Below are 18,672 nucleotides of genomic sequence, written 5' to 3'. Positions count from 1 at the left end.
CTAGAAGTGTAAAGGGTTAATAGACCATTATAATTACTTAACCATCTCCAAAACTGTCAGCCTCTTCACATATATTAAGATGTGATGAGAAAATATGATCACTGTATGGATCCTTCACTAAACAAAGTAGTGCATATATAATATACAACTCATCTATGAAGTGTATATAGTAATGTAAATGGAGATATTTACAAATAGATTAAAACTAGCATATCTAAGATTTTAAAATATCTAGGGATACAAAAATCTAATGACAGATGCTAGCTCTTAATCACTGTACTCTTATGGATAAAACATTTTATTTTAATATCTACGGCATTCTTGTAGAGAGAACTGCACTCTTCTGACCAATAATTGGAACTAGAATAGAGCAAGGAGATGATTACTGAAATTAAGTGTTAATGCTATTGAAAATACGATAAGCTTGCTGATAGTTCAAGCAAAAGTCCTGAACCTTTGTTTGAACAACACTGAGTCAGAGCCACATCCTGGCTATCAGTACAAAACAAGAGATTTCCCTCATATGAAGTGAAGTAAAACATTTTGTGGAAAAATAAAATGCACACAAATAGCTGTGCAAAAACATGAGCATAAATTTTGAATCAGCAAAGGCAAGGATTGATTATATCAGGTCAGCAGTGTAGAAGTTTCGTCACTATTAGTGAGGCCAGTTAATTAGCTTAAGTTATACTAAAAAAATAAAGATGGAGGAATGCATTTGAAAGGATAAAAGGCAAAAAAAAAAAATATGTTGATTGCGAGTTGAAAGATTAAAAAAAGAACAGGGGGAATGAACTCCAGCTAGGTGCGCATTACATTGACTTTACATTGAACATAGTACTTTCACTGGAACTTTCTTAGATTCAATAAACGTCACAGGTAACCTAGTCGTCTTGTTCCACCAACTTTTTAGCTGAAAAATTTGCTCTCCCTCAGATAAGTCAATTTGTGCCCCATGCTTATTAGTCTCTTAGGCCTCCTTTGAAATGTTACTAGTTTTCCAGTTCCTCCTCCTAAGCCATCACTTAAATTCAAATGCAGATCTCAGAGACAGCTCAGTGCAAAAATAAATACCAGTATACAATTCTCTGCAGAATGAATGAACTGGTATTGTAGTTTAAAAGCCAATACTATTCTATGAAATCGCAAAATAAACATGCAACATAAAATATGTATTGCATTTATTTTACTAAAGTAAATGTTAGTGAAGTATTATACATAGTGATGTGTTATCTAAATGTCTGAATTGTGCTGAAAGGTAACATAGTTAGCAACTGTCATATCAACTCTTGCTTTGAAAGCAACTACTATCACTTTCAGGCTTTTACTGCACTCCTGTTACCTGAGGGATCTTGTCCATCAGCCGATAATGTAGCAGCACTTTTACTCCTAGCTAAGGAGGCCTGTGTGGGGGCGAGGAGGCGACTGATTACATTACTCTCCAGAGGACTGATCTGAGAGCGACGAGCTGAATGATGGGAACAAACCAAAAAGGATTCAACATGAAGTCATATAATGAAGAAAGTAAGCATCAAAGAGAAAAGGAGCTTTGGGAGTATTGTTGCAAATCATAACATTTTCAGAAGAAAATATTGAAGTAATGAAGAGGGAAATACATAGTAATAGTATAGCAGGATTAAACATTGCAATCAGATATGATTGCATTTGTTGTCCGTGACTTATTACTAATTGTTACGTGCAGAGAATGATATGCAAACAAACATAAAACACAGATGGAGTGCTGAAATAAGTCAAAACATTGAAAGCTTTGGATTCAGCTTTGCAGAGGTTATATTCATTGGAAGTCAGGATGCAACAGAGGATATTACAACAGACTGGTAGCACAAACCAGAGAAAAACCTTGCAGATTATTGCCAACAGTTGTTAGCTATTGTTAAGTCTTATTTGCACACACAAGCTCACGTATATAGTAATCATTGTCAACTCAATATGAAAAAGGGTTCCAAGGATTCTACTCTAGTTTCTTATCAGGGCAAGAGCTGTTAAGAAGGAAAATTTCAAATGTGTTAATTGAAAGGGAGATGTTTGTTAAAGAAGCTGGCATCCATTAGCTTCAAGTAGAAAATAGTTATTAGAAAGAAGTTTTTAATAAAGAAGTGTCTTGTACTTTAAGGATGGATGTAAAAAGAAAAGCAGAGACACAAATGAGAACACATTTTCCCCCTAAATTGGGGGCACTAAACTCAGTCCAGCAGCAGGAACAGAGAAGTTGCTTGTAAACTGAAAAACTAAGAGCTTTTAAAGCCAAACAGAATAAGATACAGGAAAAAATATTAACGTTTAAAGTGAAATGATTTCTTTATCTTAAATTTATCATTGGATAAATTATTGGAAACCCGAAAGGATTTTTTTGTCAGAGATAAGAAATTTAAAGAGTTTAATCTTTACTACTAAATAACTAGAATTCTCACTAAGTTTCCAGAGGTAGAGGAACCAGAAGAAACTACTCAAGTAATGTAATCCTATCCAATTTCACTGTGCATTGCTTTTAAATAGCAAGATTAGGATTTAGTTTTATAAATAGCTAACCACCTGGTCTTTCTTCCTTTTTCACTTTCTCTAGTTCAGTAGAAGAATGAGGTTTACTACTTATTCTATTCAAAGACGTGCTCCTCTTCTTTTCTGTTCCTCCTAGAGACCAAGTGCAAAGGAATATTATTTTTAACAAGAGATTTGCATAGTTGATTTTCTGAATTGCCCACTCCCTTTCTTTAAAAAATTATATTTTGCCAAAAATACCTATAAACCAGAATTGTTAATCATTATGCAATACTTCAGCCACACAAGTTGTACGTATTGGTTTACTTCTCACCCACCCCAAGTACAGCTTCAGAGAAAACACACTTGCATATAGAAACAGCAGAATTCTGGATACAATATTTGATATAGCTAGTATGTGCGTAATGCTACCAAAGTCCAAATGGTAATATTATATGCACAATAGTCTACGCTGTTCAGAGTGAAAGTATTTCTAAACAAAGTTTAGAAATTTCAGTTTAAACACAATTTAAATTTAAGAAATATTCAAGTTGCGATCCCCTATTAAAAAAATGTTTCCTGCACCTTTCTGTTCCACCTGTGAACCTTTTGGTGGTGGCTGCTCAGACTGCAGAGAAACTTTGTTACTCAGTCTGTTTAATGAAGCACTTCTCTTTGTGGTACCTGTAAGTGAAAGTGCAAATTACGTGATTACATTTGATATAGAATCCTAAAGTATTCCTTTAACCACCTACCCCTCTTTTCTATATACAGTATAAGTCATAGCAGCGTAATCAAATCTGATTGATTTATGAACCATACAGAACCACCTTGTGGCAAGAAATAAAAAGTGCATCCTCAAATAATTGGAGCGCACAAATAATCATTCTGAATCCTTAAATTTCTAATCTATATACCAAATTTCTGTTAACAAGAAATAAAGAGACAGACAGACATGAATCAGTCAAGATTCAATAAAGAAGTATATGATAAGGCTCTCGATGAACTGAAGAAAAATGTGTTTGATTAACTTGTTTTTAAATCAGTTCAATTTAAGAGTATAAAAATATCTATCTGGCCAGTATTATCAGGAATATAAAGAGTGCTTAAAACCGAAGTTCTACATAAATACATATAGGTCTTAAAGGCATAAAACAAGGTTAATCTGAATTATACTATTACATAGAACAAAACCGCTTTGAAAGCACATCTCAGTGTGCAAAATGGTTGTTATATTTTGACAGATGGGTTCTAGTGGTGGGAGGAACTTGAAATCTCATATTTCATATTTTCCCTACATAAGTACAGTTAAGGTAGCTAATAAAGAAAAAATGTTAAATCAGATTAAAAAAAAAAAAAAAAATTTAAACAGCATCTCAGATGACAATGCGTCAGACTGGACCCAGCACACAAGTTACAACCATCCTAGGTGTGCACCTCTCTGAAGCTGTGATGGGACACAGAAGAGCTGCAGCAGAACCTGAAGAGCTGTGCACATTCCATGCATCATTCACCCAAAGACTAGCTGCTCTCTGGAAGCCAGATCAAGAGTGTATAATTGCTCTGACCTGTTCGGCTGGTATGAGCAGAATCTTGGAGTCTTGATCTAAATCTCTCTTCGTTGTTAGAGAAAATAAAGGTGAGCCCTGGACATTTCCCCCAAAGAGTCTGAATATTCACACCGTTTCAAGGCAATTGAACCGGTATTCCTACTCTGTGGTCCATCAAGGGCACCCACTTAAGATTCCGGCTCTCAGCCATCACCTCTCTTGGGCAGAGACCCACATCTCACTCCCTTGTAACCAGAGATTTTGAGGCTATACAGCTCTCTGCCTTACACTGTGATAGCCCCACCAAGCCAGACTCCCTAAAAGGCCAGCATCTGTGCTTTCCTTTTCTCTCAGATGGCTATTACCAATGTATTGCCCACAATTACAAGATACTACACAGCTCCTTCTAGGCATTCATATTTATTCTTAAGGTAAAAGCATTACAGAGAAAACATTAAAACAATACAAGAACCTTCATGCATGTAAAAAAGCTTACCACAGGTCACCCACAACTCCAACCTAGGGCTTTAGTAGGTTTTAGTCCTTCAAAACCCACAACTGGGTTTTCCCTGTGGTTACAAGTTCATCCATCTTAGATCCAGAACCAGAAAGAAGGCCCCGAATCAGTTTAAGCACTGGCTATTTATCTAAAAGTCCTATCTTTGTCTGGTGATATCTGGAGAATCCAGTCTGAACCAGACTATGCAAGCCTCCATAGTACATGATATCTCTCTGGAAGTGTGATTTGCAATAATTAGCCCCTACTGTTTTCATTTTCTGAAACAGCTGTGGTACTTCATTTGGGAAGGAAAAAATCAAATGCACAACTACAAAATAGGGAACAACTGTCTAGATGGTAGTACTGCTTCAAAGTATCTGGGGGTTATAGTGGTCTACAAACTGAATACGAGTCATTAATGTGATACAGCTGCAAAAAAAGGCAAATATGATTCTGGGGTACATTAACAGGAGTGTTGTATGTAAGACACAGGAGGTAACAGTCCCACTCTACTCGGTACTGGTGAGGCCCCAGCTGGAGTACTGTGTCCAATTCTGGGCACCACAGTTTAGGAAAGATGTAGACAAATGGGAAAATTCAGAGGACAGCAACAAAAATGATGAAAGGTTTAGAAAACCTGACCTTTAAGGAGAGATTGAAAAAAACTGGGCATGTTTAGTCTTGGGAAAAGAAGACCAAAGGGCGACCTTATAAAAGTCTTCCAATATGTTAAGGGTGGTGATAAAGAGGATGGTGATCAATTGTTCTCCATGTCCACTGTAGGTAGGACAAGAAGTAATGGGCTTCATCTGCAGCAAGGGAGATTTAGGTTAGATACTAGGAAGAACTTTCCAACTAGAATGGTAGTTAAACTCTGGAATAGGCCTCCAAGGAAGGCTGTGGAGTCCCCATCATTGGAGGTTTTTAAGAACAGGTTAGACAAACACCTGTCAGAGTTGGTCTAGGTTTACTTGGTCCTGCCACAGAGCACAGGGCTAGAATTGATGACTTCCAGCCCATTTGTAGGATTATATGATTTCTCGGATTTCTCTTAAGCCACTTAATATAATAGGGTTTCCCAAAAATACTGGAGAAAGTTGCTCTGTCAGAGTTTCTGTTACAGAACGGCAGTAGGTTTAGTAGCAATCCCTTTTGGCTGATAATTTATTAAATGTGTTTTCCTTTCTGTGTTAGAGTGCATATAAACCAGAATTTCATAAACCTCTTTGCTTCTGGTTCATACCTAGAGCCTAATCCTGCAAACACAGATATATATAAATAATTCTAATTACGAGTAGTCCCAGACTTCAACTGGGATAATCACACGTGTAAAGTTACCCACATGTATATCGGTTTGCAGGATTGAGCCCTTAATCTGTCTTCATGTTAGGCTTCAGAAAAAAATGTTATCCTTTCTCCTCAATTTATGCATGATTTTTGTAACAATAAGGGATAGTAATTTCTGGAAGGAGGGAAGCAGTCCACCACGACTGCCTTCTAAACGTGTTAGCATAGCATTGCAGAGAGTTCAGAGAGATCTCTCTTAGCCTCGAGAACATAAAAGAAAAAGGACGTTATTTGTGGTGGTGGAATTAATTTTTAATTTTCTCCTCTAAAAGCAGATTAGCGACCTTCCTAGTGTTACTATCAACTTTTCGGTCTGGAAAAGGCATTATGACACGTACTTCATAAGAGGATTGCAGTCAGACACAGAACTATAGCATTATTGGTAATATTTTCTGGTGCTTGTTCATTTTTTTAAATTTTTTTTTTAAATAAATCGCTTCTGTCTGAAAACGTACTTAATGCTACCCGTAACACTTATGTTCCCTATAACGAAAAAAGGAGAAAAAATAATTCCATTTTCCCCCGTTTGTTTACTTTATGCATTTGATAGTATTTCCCCTATTGGTATGATTTTACACAGCAACTGGAGAAACCTTTTAAAAATATAAAATAGGACTGTAAATCCACAAAAATTTGCAGGGGGACACTGGAACAAGTGTTATATCAGCAACTAATTTTTAAAAACTGACTGGATTTCAGGTTGATTACGTCCCTCAGCAGTAGTAGGCTGAGCAGTGTTTACCCCAGGGTTTGGAGAGAACAAAGATAAACATCAAGAAAACAAGCAATGCTCTATTCTGGGAAAAAAACGTATGTACATCATTATAGAGTTTGTAAGGTGCAACAGTTTAATACAGTGGTTTTCAACCTGTGGTCCACAGACCCCTGGGGTTTCAAAGACTATGTCTAAGATTTCCAAAGGGGTCCACACCTTCATTCAAAAATTTGTAGGGGTCTGCAAATGAAAAAAAGGTTGAAAACCACTGGTTTAATACATTGGAACTAATGGTATAGGCATTCTGCATGGCTAGTATGAAGATACGTCCCATGAAACCGCAATGCCCTAGGGTCAACGTGAAAAAGGGAACAGCAGAATTTTCACACTTTTTTGCCCGTTTTACAATACAATTCTACATCTTACAAGGTATCAGGACTCTACAATATGTAGAGCATGAGTTCAGGACCATGCTACAGATTTTAATGCCAAGATGCAAATTTTTTGTTGTTGTGAATATGCAACCAAAGATTTGAATCTATTTCACTCAGGAAAATACCGTATATACTCGATCATAAGCCGGTTCGTTTATAAGCTGACCTCCTACCCGCAAGATGGATAAGTAAAAATGGAAATTTTTTTATAACCTGTTCATAAGCCGACCCTATAATTCAGGGGTCAGCAAACTTTTGCTCCCGGGCCATCAGGATAAGCCGTTGCGGGGCCAAGATGGTTTGTTTACCGTGCCTGCGGACGCTCAAGGAGGTAAACCTAAGTAAACAAAGTGTCCCGGCGCGCCAACTGCTTACCCTGACGGGCCGGGAAAGCAACTGGGGGGGAGAAGCTGGGAGTCAGGGGAGTAACCCCTGTGACCACCCCCCACATGACCTCACTCCAGCCCAGGACCCTCACTCTCCCCATCCCATCCCTTCCCACCTTATCTGGGGAGGATGTCTCTGACCTGGCTGGAGCTGCTCCAGCAGGCTGGGCAGCACGGCCGCAGCGTGCCCCGGTGGGCCAGACCGGGTGGCGCAGGCGCACCATGTTTCAGCGGGCTGGGCCAGGCAGCACGGCCGCAGCGTGCTCTGGTGGGCTGGGCCAGGTGGCCACAGCCTGCTCTGGGGGGGCAGGGCCGAGCAGCACAGCTGCGGCCTGCGGAGCTGCAGCTGCTTCGGAGGCTGGGGGGTAAGCAGCATGGCCAGAAGTGGAGAGACCCTGGCCCCGCCTCTTCCCTTCTCTCTCTGCTGGCTGTGCTGCCTCTCCTTGCTCCCTCTGTTGGGGGGAGGGGCTGTGTCCCACCTCTCCCCCTCTATACCCATTCATAAGCCGACCCCCTTCTCTGGTGCTTCCCTTTTTTACTAAAAAAATTCAGCTTATGAACGAGTATATACGGTAGTTGTCTTCTGTGCGATTTAAAAAAAAACCCAATTACTATGTTTAGTATTATCTAAAATTAAGTCTGGGATTTAAGGCATTCAAACCCTTAGAGTTGGTGTGAAATGGTTAATTCATAAATCGTTCACCAAGATTTGGCTTTAATAAAACTGAATCCTAGAAATATGAAAAGTGATCTTTACCATTACTCTCCTGCTGTAACACAAAGATCACAACCAAGGATTGGGTCAAAAACCTGCACAGTTTGCTGGATTAACAAATTGGGTAAAATGCATTTGAGATCACATGAGCAATGAATTAACAAACAGGTCGGAGAAACAGTACACATTATCTACCCCCAAGAAACCCCCGCCAAAAACCCCAAAACACTTACTCCGATCAGGAGAGTTTAGAAGTGCTGCAGACGATGACAAACGTTTGTTCATGACAGCTTCTGTTTGTTTGAGGTTTGCTGTGGATGTGGAACGTTTGCTGGCTGCAGAAAGAAACGTTTATTTTAGCATTTATCTTCAGTCAGAAAAAGTGTCCTTTAACATATTTCTCTGGGGATAAATTTGGAAGTGTAAGTATTACTTCCCAAAAGCCATTTCCAATTCTGCTCCGATTCTTTTACACAGTACTTCCCACTCAAGGATCTCAAAGCACTTTACAAAGCAATTAATAAATCACAAATCCCTTTGAGGTAGGTAAGTATTTCCTGGTAGTGCATGCTAAACATAGCACAAACCAGCATGGTAAAATTCTGCACATTATGTTGCATGCATATCAAATGTTAATGGCAAAGCTGGTTAACTTATTAGCAAATAAAGCCATACTAAAGGGAAAATAGGGTTACTAACCTTGGAAGGAGCTTCTTTTCCCTTTTCAAAAGGCTCCCCAACATGCTATGGCTGTTTCCTCTAAAATCAGCCAATATATGAGAATTTGACTGGATTGGCCTGCATGTATGTATGTGAGTGTACAAACCCCAGAATTGCTACATTGCTACCCTCTCTGATCCACCAAGAAACTGTTTTAAGGAGGTGCGAAAAGACAGCAAAGTAAGAGCAGATTGAGAAAGAAGAGAAGTTTCCTTTTTTAGGACATTCCACTCCCACAGCATGATTTGAAATATCTACTGCATAGCACCTGAATAATAAATGCCAGAAATGAAGATTTAAGTTTGGGATACTTTTTCTAAGGCAGACACAAAGGTTATTTTATAAGGGAAGATGACAGAGAACTGGGATAGCTGCAACAGCTTTTGGAGTTTTTAGATGAATTTCAGGAATTTTCTAAGGGAAATTACATCCACTAATAGTTATTTTCTATCACTTCCTTGCTAATTCCCTTTCCTTATTATTTTTTTTTAAATATAGGATATGTGCTTCGGGTGGGATTTTCAAAAACACATAGCAATAGCCTGACTATTCACATGAACTTGTTATCAAAAAGTCAACTGACTAAGTATGAATGATATATAACATTGTAAAACTAAACCTTATTAGGAACAAGAGATATGTACATGGTATTTGCATTTCCATTTGCAAGAAAGCTTTAAGTTACACCCACTGTTTAGGATTCTAACGAACCCTACTTAACCTGTCTGGCTGACACAATTTTAATGACTTGATAAGATGGCGTCAATTATTTAGTCTGGCCATTAGCATGAAGAATTGCTTCTGAGGTCCTAGGGAATTATCTGAGAAATATTTCATTGTATCAAATCAATGGTTTCTTAATTATTGGTATGACTTCGTTCTGTGTTTGTAGGATTTTCTTTGGAAAAAGAAAGTTATAAATCATTTATATATGAAAAATTGCAAGAATTGAGACAAGCGTGCAACATAATGCCAGGCTATTTTTTCAATGTGCACACGGGGCCTACACGGATACTCGAGTATGGCATCAAACTTAATGACTGGTGACCATCATATTCTCTAATGGCATGCACCTTAGTCTCTCAGGCTAGGTCTACACTACCCGCCTGAATCGGCAGGTAGAAATCGACCTCTCGGGGATCGATTTATCGCGTCCCGTCGGGACGCGACAATCGATCCCCGAATCGACGCTCTTACTCCACCAGCGGAGGTGGGAGTAAGCGCCGTCGACAGGAAGCCGCAGAGGTCGATTTTGCCACCGTCCTCACAGCGGGGTAAGTTGGCTGCGATACGTCGAATTCAGCTACGCTATTCACGTAGCTGAATTTGCGTATCTTAAATCGACTCCCCCCTGTAGTGTAGATGTAGCCTTAGGCACTTCATCATCTGGTTTTGTGATAGGGAACTTCTCTCAATTGCTGGGATTTTGCTGTCAAGTACTCTATGTATTTTATTATGCAATGTTGCCATTTCTCCCAGGCTTCTTGACAACAGAATCTAACCCTGCACCAAGTGGAAAGCTCTATAAACTGGCATTTCTCCTGCACCCAAACTCCCTCCCAGAGCACGCACACCCCCTTCCCCCCACACACACCCAAACTCCCTGCCTCTTCGTTAACCAGCATTTTTCACTTACCGGCACCCCCCAGTCCCTGAACATGCCGGATAAAACAGCTTTTACTGTAAAATGCTTGATTGTGGGGTTTTTTTTGTTTTTTATTAATTTCTAACCACCAATGGGGAGTAATCCTGAATCATGTGCATTATCTCAATGTACAATATTTTCCGTATATAGGATTTGATCTTCTGGATGTTCTTGAAATGTCTGATTATGATGGTTTACTTTTCAGTACACTTGTGAATCTACTGCTATCTCAGCCAGAGATTTACCTTGCTTGATCAAGAGTTCTAAATATTTATATTCACATGAAACCAGTTCTGATCATGACAGAATGTGCCTGGAAAGAAAGATTGTTGGGCTACATTTTCTTGGATCATGAATTACTAAACACGGAAGGCTTTTCTGCAGTATCTGGAATAGCTTAGGTTGGTCCACTTTTAAATATGCTGGGAGACCAATCTCTGAATATGCCACATGAACAGACAGTCAGAAGAGAATATTGCAAATATTCTATAACTCTCTTATAATGATGTTGTTAGAGAAATTGAAACATTATTGATCAATAATGTGATAATACTATAGCAACCACAACGTTAGGCATTTTCAGATAGTGGGAAACAACTGGAATTAATACAAGTACCTCAGGATGACATGTTTAATAGAAGTGAACCAATCCAATCAAACTGGTTAATTTTGGAGAAAACTGCCAATCCATGCTGAGGGGAGCAGGAGAAGAGGGAAAAAATGTGCTATGACTGCCAGAATGAGCTCTGGCAGTTAAATCATGCTCAGTTAAACTTTCATTGAGTTTTCAAGCCTCATATTGTCAGCATTAGGAGACAGCTGGACTAGATTAGTATAGCTACGAGCATGCACAGATTTTTCAGTGCTCATAGACTTAGCTGGGTCTCAGATGAGGGGGCTGTCATTTTAGCCCTCAGTTACAAAAAATAAATATCCCTGATTACACATAGGCCAGGTCTACACCAAACCTTTCCCAGCATAGCTATGTCGCTCAAGGACATGAAGATACATGATCCCTGATGGATGCAGATGTGCCGGCAAGAGTGTCTAGTGTAGATGCAGTTCTACCAGGCAATTATTTTGCTGGAATAAACTATACCAGCAAAAACAAGTTTGGCTGCTGTAAATGGTGTCCACATTGAAAGTGCTTTTGCCAGTATAATATACCACCAAAGCCCTTCAATTGTAGACCTGGCCTTAGAAACCATTTGAATTGCTTATAAATTAGTCTATGAGTGTGTCTCATGCTCTTCCATGGAAGGTGCTAGAAAGTCAATGGAAAATGAATGTTAAAAGTTTGGAATCACTATCACTCATTGGAATAAACTGTCACTCATTATTTTTGCAAACTCCTTCCACAGAAATTAAATGTAGTTAAAGGAAAAGGCTCCCCTATATATTTGTTTGTACTATATCATGAAAATGTACCATTTGTGAAATGTACCAAATTCGTGCACTGGAGAGTTTCTCCAGCTATGGTTTAAACTGTTTGCAAAGTAACAAATCACTGGTTATAAAATTCTGGTTTACAGAGTACCATATTAATATACATTCAGCATATACCCGGAGCCAGAAAGATCTCCCAATTTTTCCCATGCTTTATATCCTCATCCTTGAGGCACTAAACCGCAGATAATACCCTGTCTCAGATTTGCTGATGAGCTCATCAATGGAAAGGCCCACCTTAATTGGCTGGGAGGGATTGTTAAATATGTAGGGCATGCTCTCCACAGAGGACCTAGTGTGCTGCTTCTGCAGTGCTCTGAGCCCTGCTGGCCCAGATCCAGCAATAGAGCTATATAAAAGTAACTCCCCTGAACTCCAGTCAGTGAAAGTGAGAATTCCAGTTCAAAAGGTTAGTGGTTAGCATAAAGTAATAGCAAAAGGCCATTTTGGAAATCAATACTACCAGCTCCACCTTCATCTGCAGTCTGTGGCTCTGTAGAAGAACAAGGTTTGTAAGATAAATCACAAGGCTGGACAGTAATTAATATAACAGAGACACGGGGAAAGTGAAAATAATACTTATAATTAAGGTAATCATTATTTCAACACACACACACTTTATAGGACTTAAGCTCTAGATACAGCCTGACAGCCAATACCACAATTAGTTCCACCTTGAGTATTTTTGAAACAATTCCAACACTAGCGTAGAAAACAAAAGTGAGCTCAGGTATGTTTTTTATTTCTGCACAGTCACTTTTAAAATTCCCATTGACTCGCATGTATCTCTGTCCTTACAACCTCCCTCTCTTCAACTGGAAATTGAAAAAATTATTATTAATAGCTCACTACACCAAGTTTGATTTTCCCTTAACATGTTTTTATTGCTCAGGAAAGTCAGGGCCTGATCATGTTTAGTGCCATGCATTGTGAAGACCTCTTTTCAGTTCCCATTATTTTCAATTCATTTCAGTCATAGATTCCAAGGCCAGAAGGGACCATTGTGATCATTTAGTCTGACATCCTCCATAACACTGGCCATAGGACTGCCCCAAATAATTCCTCGAGCAGCTTTTTCAGACACACATCTAATCCTGAATTAAAAACACTCAGTGATGAAGAATTGACCACAACCCTTGGTAAATTATTTCAATGGTTAACCACCCTCACTGTAAAATGTATGCCTTATTTTCAGTCTGAATTTGTCTAGCTTTATAACTTCCAGCCATTGAATCGTGTTGCACCTTGCTCTGCTAGATTGAAGGGCCAGTTATTAAATATTTGATTCCCATGTAGAACTTAGACCAATCAAGTCAACCTTTAGCCTCTCTTTATTAAGCAAAATAGACCAAGCTTCTTGAGTCTATCACTGTAAGGTTTGTTTTCTAATCCGTGAATCATTCTCGTGGGTCTTCTCTGAACCCTCTCTAATTTATCAATATCCTTCTTGTATTGTGGACCCAGGAAGTGGACACAGTATTCCAGCAGCAATCGCCAAATACAGAGGTACAATAATCTCTCTACACCTACTCAAGATTCCTGTTTACACATCCCAGGATCGCATTAGCTCTTTAGCACACATCATCACACTAGGAACTCTTGTTCAGCTGACTATCCACCATGACCCCTAAATATTTTTCAGAGTCATTGCTTGCCAGGTCCCCCACCCCATAGGAATTGCCTATATATTTTTTTCTATATGTATACAATTAGCCATATTAAAACACATGTTGTTTGCTTACATCCAACTTATAAAGCGATTCAGATTCCTCTGAATCAGTGATCTGTCCTCTTCATTATTTATCACTCCCCCAAGTATAGAACAGAAATATTTATTGAACACTTCTGCCTTTTCTGCATTATTGTTAAGTTTATCAGTTCCTTTGTCAGGATTCTTTTTGTTCCTAATATATTTAAACAACTCCTTATTGTCCTTAACTCTGCTGGCCATAGATTTCTCTGGGCTTGTCTACACTACACAGCCTTGTCGCTAAAAGTCAGCGTGTGTAAACGCTCTCTCTGTATTTTGTCGGCACTTTTGCTGATAAAATACTTCCAGCTCCGCGAGTGGCATTAGCTTTGTCGTCAGGAGAGCGCTCCTGCCGACAAAGCCACATTCACACTGTCACTTGTGTCAGCAAAACTTTTGTCTTTCGTGGGGGGGTGGGGGGGGGGCTTTTTTAAGTACTTGTGAAAGACAAAAGTTTTGTCAACGATGTTGCAGTGTAGACAAGCCCTCTGTGTCCTTCTGCTTCCCTTATAAATTTTCTACAATTCCTAACTTCTGATTTATATGCATTACTATCAATTTCACCTTTCTTCCATTTGTTAAATATTATTAATTTAATTTTTTTAAATAGCTGTCTTCACTTCCCTTCTAAAGCGGATTGGTTAACCAGCACAGCCATCTTCCTCAATTATGGGATTGTGGCTTTTTGTGTTCTTAAATGATTCCCTGTTATCATTCAGAGTTTCCAGATCAAAGTCTTCCTCCCAGCTGATCTGGCTCATAATTATTTTCAAGCTTTGTGAAACTTGACTTAAGAAGGGACCAAGTATACATACTACTAGTCTGGACTTAATTTTGCTTGTATATTATAAATGTGATCTAGTCATGAACACTTGTACCTAAACTGCCATTAATTTTTAGTTCTATGTTCAGTTCATCTTTATCTGCTAGGACAAGGTCTAAAAGAATTCCCCTGTGTTGGCCACAACACTTTTTGAGTTAGGAAATTTTCATCTATAATGTTTAGAAATTCCAAACATGTTTTAATACGTCCAGCATGAGACCTTCAGCATGTGTCATTCAAACTCAAGTCCCCCATGATCATACAGTTTTTTTCCTATAAATTATAGATAAGTGATTAAGGAGGCAGGTCAGCCTGTTCTACTATTCTAATGTTGGGCTTCTGATCAGCAGAAACTGCTAATTACGTCAAATTACATGATGGTTTAATAAGGACCTGTTTGAGACCAAGTACATTTAAAATGTGTAACCTCAGGTGGGATTCAACGCGGACTCCAGAGCTGAAAAGTTTGAGCATTAACCCCTGTGCCATCTTACCCATTTAACCTCTATTTAAAACATGGAGCATCATCAATTAGTATTCAAAGCAAGTCTATTAAAGGATGCATTTTCAAGGCATTTTACATGTCATAGCTGCATATTCATTATATTAAACAATAACAGTATTAAATAGAAATAATTAAAACAGAATTATAAATACTACTTTTGAATTAATCTTCAAGGCATCTTAATTATAAATGCGACAACACTATAAATCAACATAATGCACTAAATTTTAAGCTACCCTTACCAGTCTTGCTGTCTGAATTTGAAGTTACAGACCCTCCCCATGACCATCTCTTTTGTCGTGTTTCCAGTCGTTGGCTCCGCTCCAAGGTACGATGCACAACTGCTTCATATCGCTCCTAGTACAAAATAATCTCTCTATAAGGCTATATAAACCATATTAAGCACAACTATGTTCAACACAAAACAATCTTTCTTCCCCGAAGAGCTTGAAATCTATCAAAAAAACATCTGTTTTACCTGCACCATGTGACCATAACTAATTCTAAAACAAATTTAATGTGCAAAAAGGCTGAAGACACCAATTAATCACTTTAATATAATGCACAAATATTCCTCTAATATTTCATACAGAGATGTGCTACACTGAAGTGAAATTAGACTTTTAGGGTTAACATTCAAAGTGCATTTGATCAAGAATCTGCTGTAGCGACTATGTATCAGTTCAGATATATTATAGAGAACAACAACACTTATCCACAGGTGTCTTGATTATTAGAGACTTTTACATAAATATAAAGTGTGAGGAAGGATTATAAAATCTCAAGTGTTTAAACTGTCAATTCTAGTTTTCCAACAAAGCAACCATTAGGGTATGAAACTTCAGAATTCTCCTGAAATAAATTATAATTTTTTTCAAATGTTCATATATTAAACAATCTTAAAAATATTTGAAGTAAACTAGTAGAGATCTTTCTCTGTGAAAGAAGACCTTTAATTAACATCCCACTGGAAGTTAGAATGTTGGCTAGAAGATTTTTTTTTTTTTTTAGAAAAATAATTCTCTTGTAAGAAGAGAACTCATGAACTTCAAAGCACAACTGCTGACAGAAAATACTGTTGCTTATTGAAATATCTAAATAAAGTACATTTAAAAAAAACTGTTTAAAAGTCTGCATTAACAAATATTAAGGACACTATCTTTTCAAACAACTATACAAACATTAACTCATCTCTCTAAACATGAAGGAATTTTGCCATCGACTTCAATAGAAGCAAGAATGGACCCAAAAGAAGGTAAAACTTAGAAGGAAAACTTTATGACAAGCTGAAAGTGTGTTTTTACTTGTAAACTCTGGACTTCAGCAATAATTGCTGACAGGACTAACATCTGGAACAGCACTGGAGTACAGCTCTCTCCCGTCTCAGGTATTCGTATCAATTGGTGGAGAGGGAAAACAAATCCCAGAACACTAAACTCCAGTCCTATCATATAAAAAGGGTTACACAGTTCACTTTTTAAACAGACTTCCTCTTCACCATCCTCAGGGTTTATATGGGACTGCCTGGCTATGAAGATCAACAACAGAGTCATATCCTGGAATAGCTACGGTTGAGAGCTCCTTCGTCAGTATTTATCACCAACACGCTACAAGATACCAAGGGACCAGTTATCCAAACAATTTTCTCTCCTTGGGACAGAAGGCTTCCATTCTCCCGTAACATGAATTTCATAACAACACAGACTAAAAAGTCTTTGCATGCACTTTGGGGTTTCTTCTGTGACAAAAAACTTGGAAGGAAAGGTTAAAAATGCCCCAAGCTCTGAAGAAACAGGAGGTCTTGTTTGCCATGCAAAGCTTTCCAGAAAAGTATTCTTTGGACTGTAGATTATCTATGTCTAAAGACAGATAAGACAGCAACTCCAATCTGGTTTATTTTACTGACTTTTGGTACAATCTAGGATCCTTATCCTGTAATCACATCCATGTGGACAGATCTCTAAAGTATCAATGACCAAAGTAGCTAGACAAGGATCTATAGAACACACTGTTACTGAGATTCTTTTAATTATTTTTATTGCAGCAGAATTTAAAGGTTCCAATCGGGGATCAGGGCCAATTGCACCAACATAATGACAGTATCTCAAAAAGATTACAATCTAAGTATTGTTGCACACACAACCTATATATTTTGCATAGCTGGTAACAATGTACTTGAGTCTTAATTATTGTCATTAAACAGAATAATATTTTTAAATCTTAGTAATGATACTTTCATGATTAGTTTCATACAGGTCGCAACTAATTCTTCCATCTGTTCTCACTATGGTGATTCCTTTTTTAAGTTACCTGTGGGAGGTGACTAATCAAAAATGATTTGGCTAAAACATGAAACAAAGAATGAAAAAATGTGGTTTGCTATGTCCTTTACCATCCATTGTGCTCGGTAAATCTCGAAGTGGAGGAAGAGGTCTTAAATGATTTATGTCAAACGATCTGGAAAAACGGGTAAACAGTGAGGTGGCAAAATTTGCAGTTGATATAAAACTACTCAAGATAGTTGAGTCCCAGGCAGACTGCGAAGAACTACAAAAGGATCTCTCAAAACTGAGTGACTAGGCAACAAAATGGCAGATGAAATTCAATGTTGATAAATGCAAAGTAATGCACATTGGAAAATATAATCCCAACTATACATAAAATGATGTGGTCTAATTTAGCTGTTACCACTCAAGAAAGAGATCTTGGAATCATTGTGGATAGTTCTCTGAAAACATCCACTCAATGTGCAGCGGCAGTCAAAAAAGCAAACAATGTTGGGAATCATTAAGAAAGGGATAGATAATAAGACAAAAAAATATATTGCCTCTATATAAATCCGTGGTACGCCCACATCTTGAATACTGCGTGCAGATGTGGTCGCCCCATCTCAAAAAAGACATATTGGAATTGGAAAAGGTTCAGAAAAGGGCAACAAAAATGATTAGGGGTATGGAACGGCTGCCATATGAGGCAAGATTAATAAAAATGGGACTTTTCAGCTTGGAAAAGAGACGACTAAGGGGGGATATGATAGAGGTCTATAAAATCATGATTGGTGTGGAGAAAGTAAATAAGGAAGTGTTATTTATTCTCTCTCATAACACAAGAACTAGGGGTCACCAAATGAAATTAATAGGCAGCAGATTTCAAAACAAACAAAAGGAAGTATTTCTTCACACAATACACAGTCAACCTATGGATCTCTTTGCCAGAGGATGTTGTGAAGGCCAAGACTATAACAGAGTTCATAAAAGAACTAAATAAATTCATGGAGGATATTAGCCAGGATGGGCAGGAATGGTGTCCCTAGCTTCTGTTTGCCAGAAGCTGGGAACGGGTGACAGGGGATGGATCACTTGATGATAACCTGTTCTGTTCAGTCCCTCCGGGGGACCTGGCATTGGCCGCTTTCGGAAAACAGGATACTGGGCTAGATGGACCTTTGGTCTGACCCAGTATGGCCGTTCTTATGTTCTTATTGGTAAATATCAAACAGTTTATTTTAAAGTAAAGTATTTTCTGATCATATTTCTCATTATCCAGCCCCTGCCTTCATTTCCTGGTTGAACGCAGTTTGTATGGTTAGACTCTCATCATTAGGCAAAACTAGAAGATACTCTCCCAGGTGCTAGGTT

The 18,672-nt window shown here is 38.3% G+C and overlaps 1 protein-coding gene across 1 annotated transcript in view; it reads right to left on the bottom strand.

Moving 5' to 3' along the window:
- MAP7D3 (MAP7 domain containing 3) overlaps nt 1-18,672 on the bottom strand; it is a 60,128-nt gene that overhangs the window by 21,627 nt on the left and 19,829 nt on the right. The window contains exons 5-10 of the mRNA XM_065557337.1: nt 15,277-15,391; nt 12,420-12,449; nt 8,379-8,480; nt 3,085-3,183; nt 2,554-2,652; nt 1,343-1,468 (exon numbers count right to left, since the gene is read on the bottom strand). Of these exons, the coding sequence (XP_065413409.1) occupies nt 1,343-1,468; nt 2,554-2,652; nt 3,085-3,183; nt 8,379-8,480; nt 12,420-12,449; nt 15,277-15,391 (571 nt within the window). The remainder of the gene's footprint in view (nt 1-1,342; nt 1,469-2,553; nt 2,653-3,084; nt 3,184-8,378; nt 8,481-12,419; nt 12,450-15,276; nt 15,392-18,672) is intronic.

The sequence above is a fragment of the Chrysemys picta genome, chromosome 9 (assembly GCF_011386835.1).
Source record: "Chrysemys picta bellii isolate R12L10 chromosome 9, ASM1138683v2, whole genome shotgun sequence".
NCBI classification, from domain to species: domain Eukaryota; kingdom Metazoa; phylum Chordata; order Testudines; family Emydidae; genus Chrysemys; species Chrysemys picta.
Note: the sequence above shows the minus strand (reverse complement) of the source record. Positions and strands in the feature narration are given on the sequence as shown.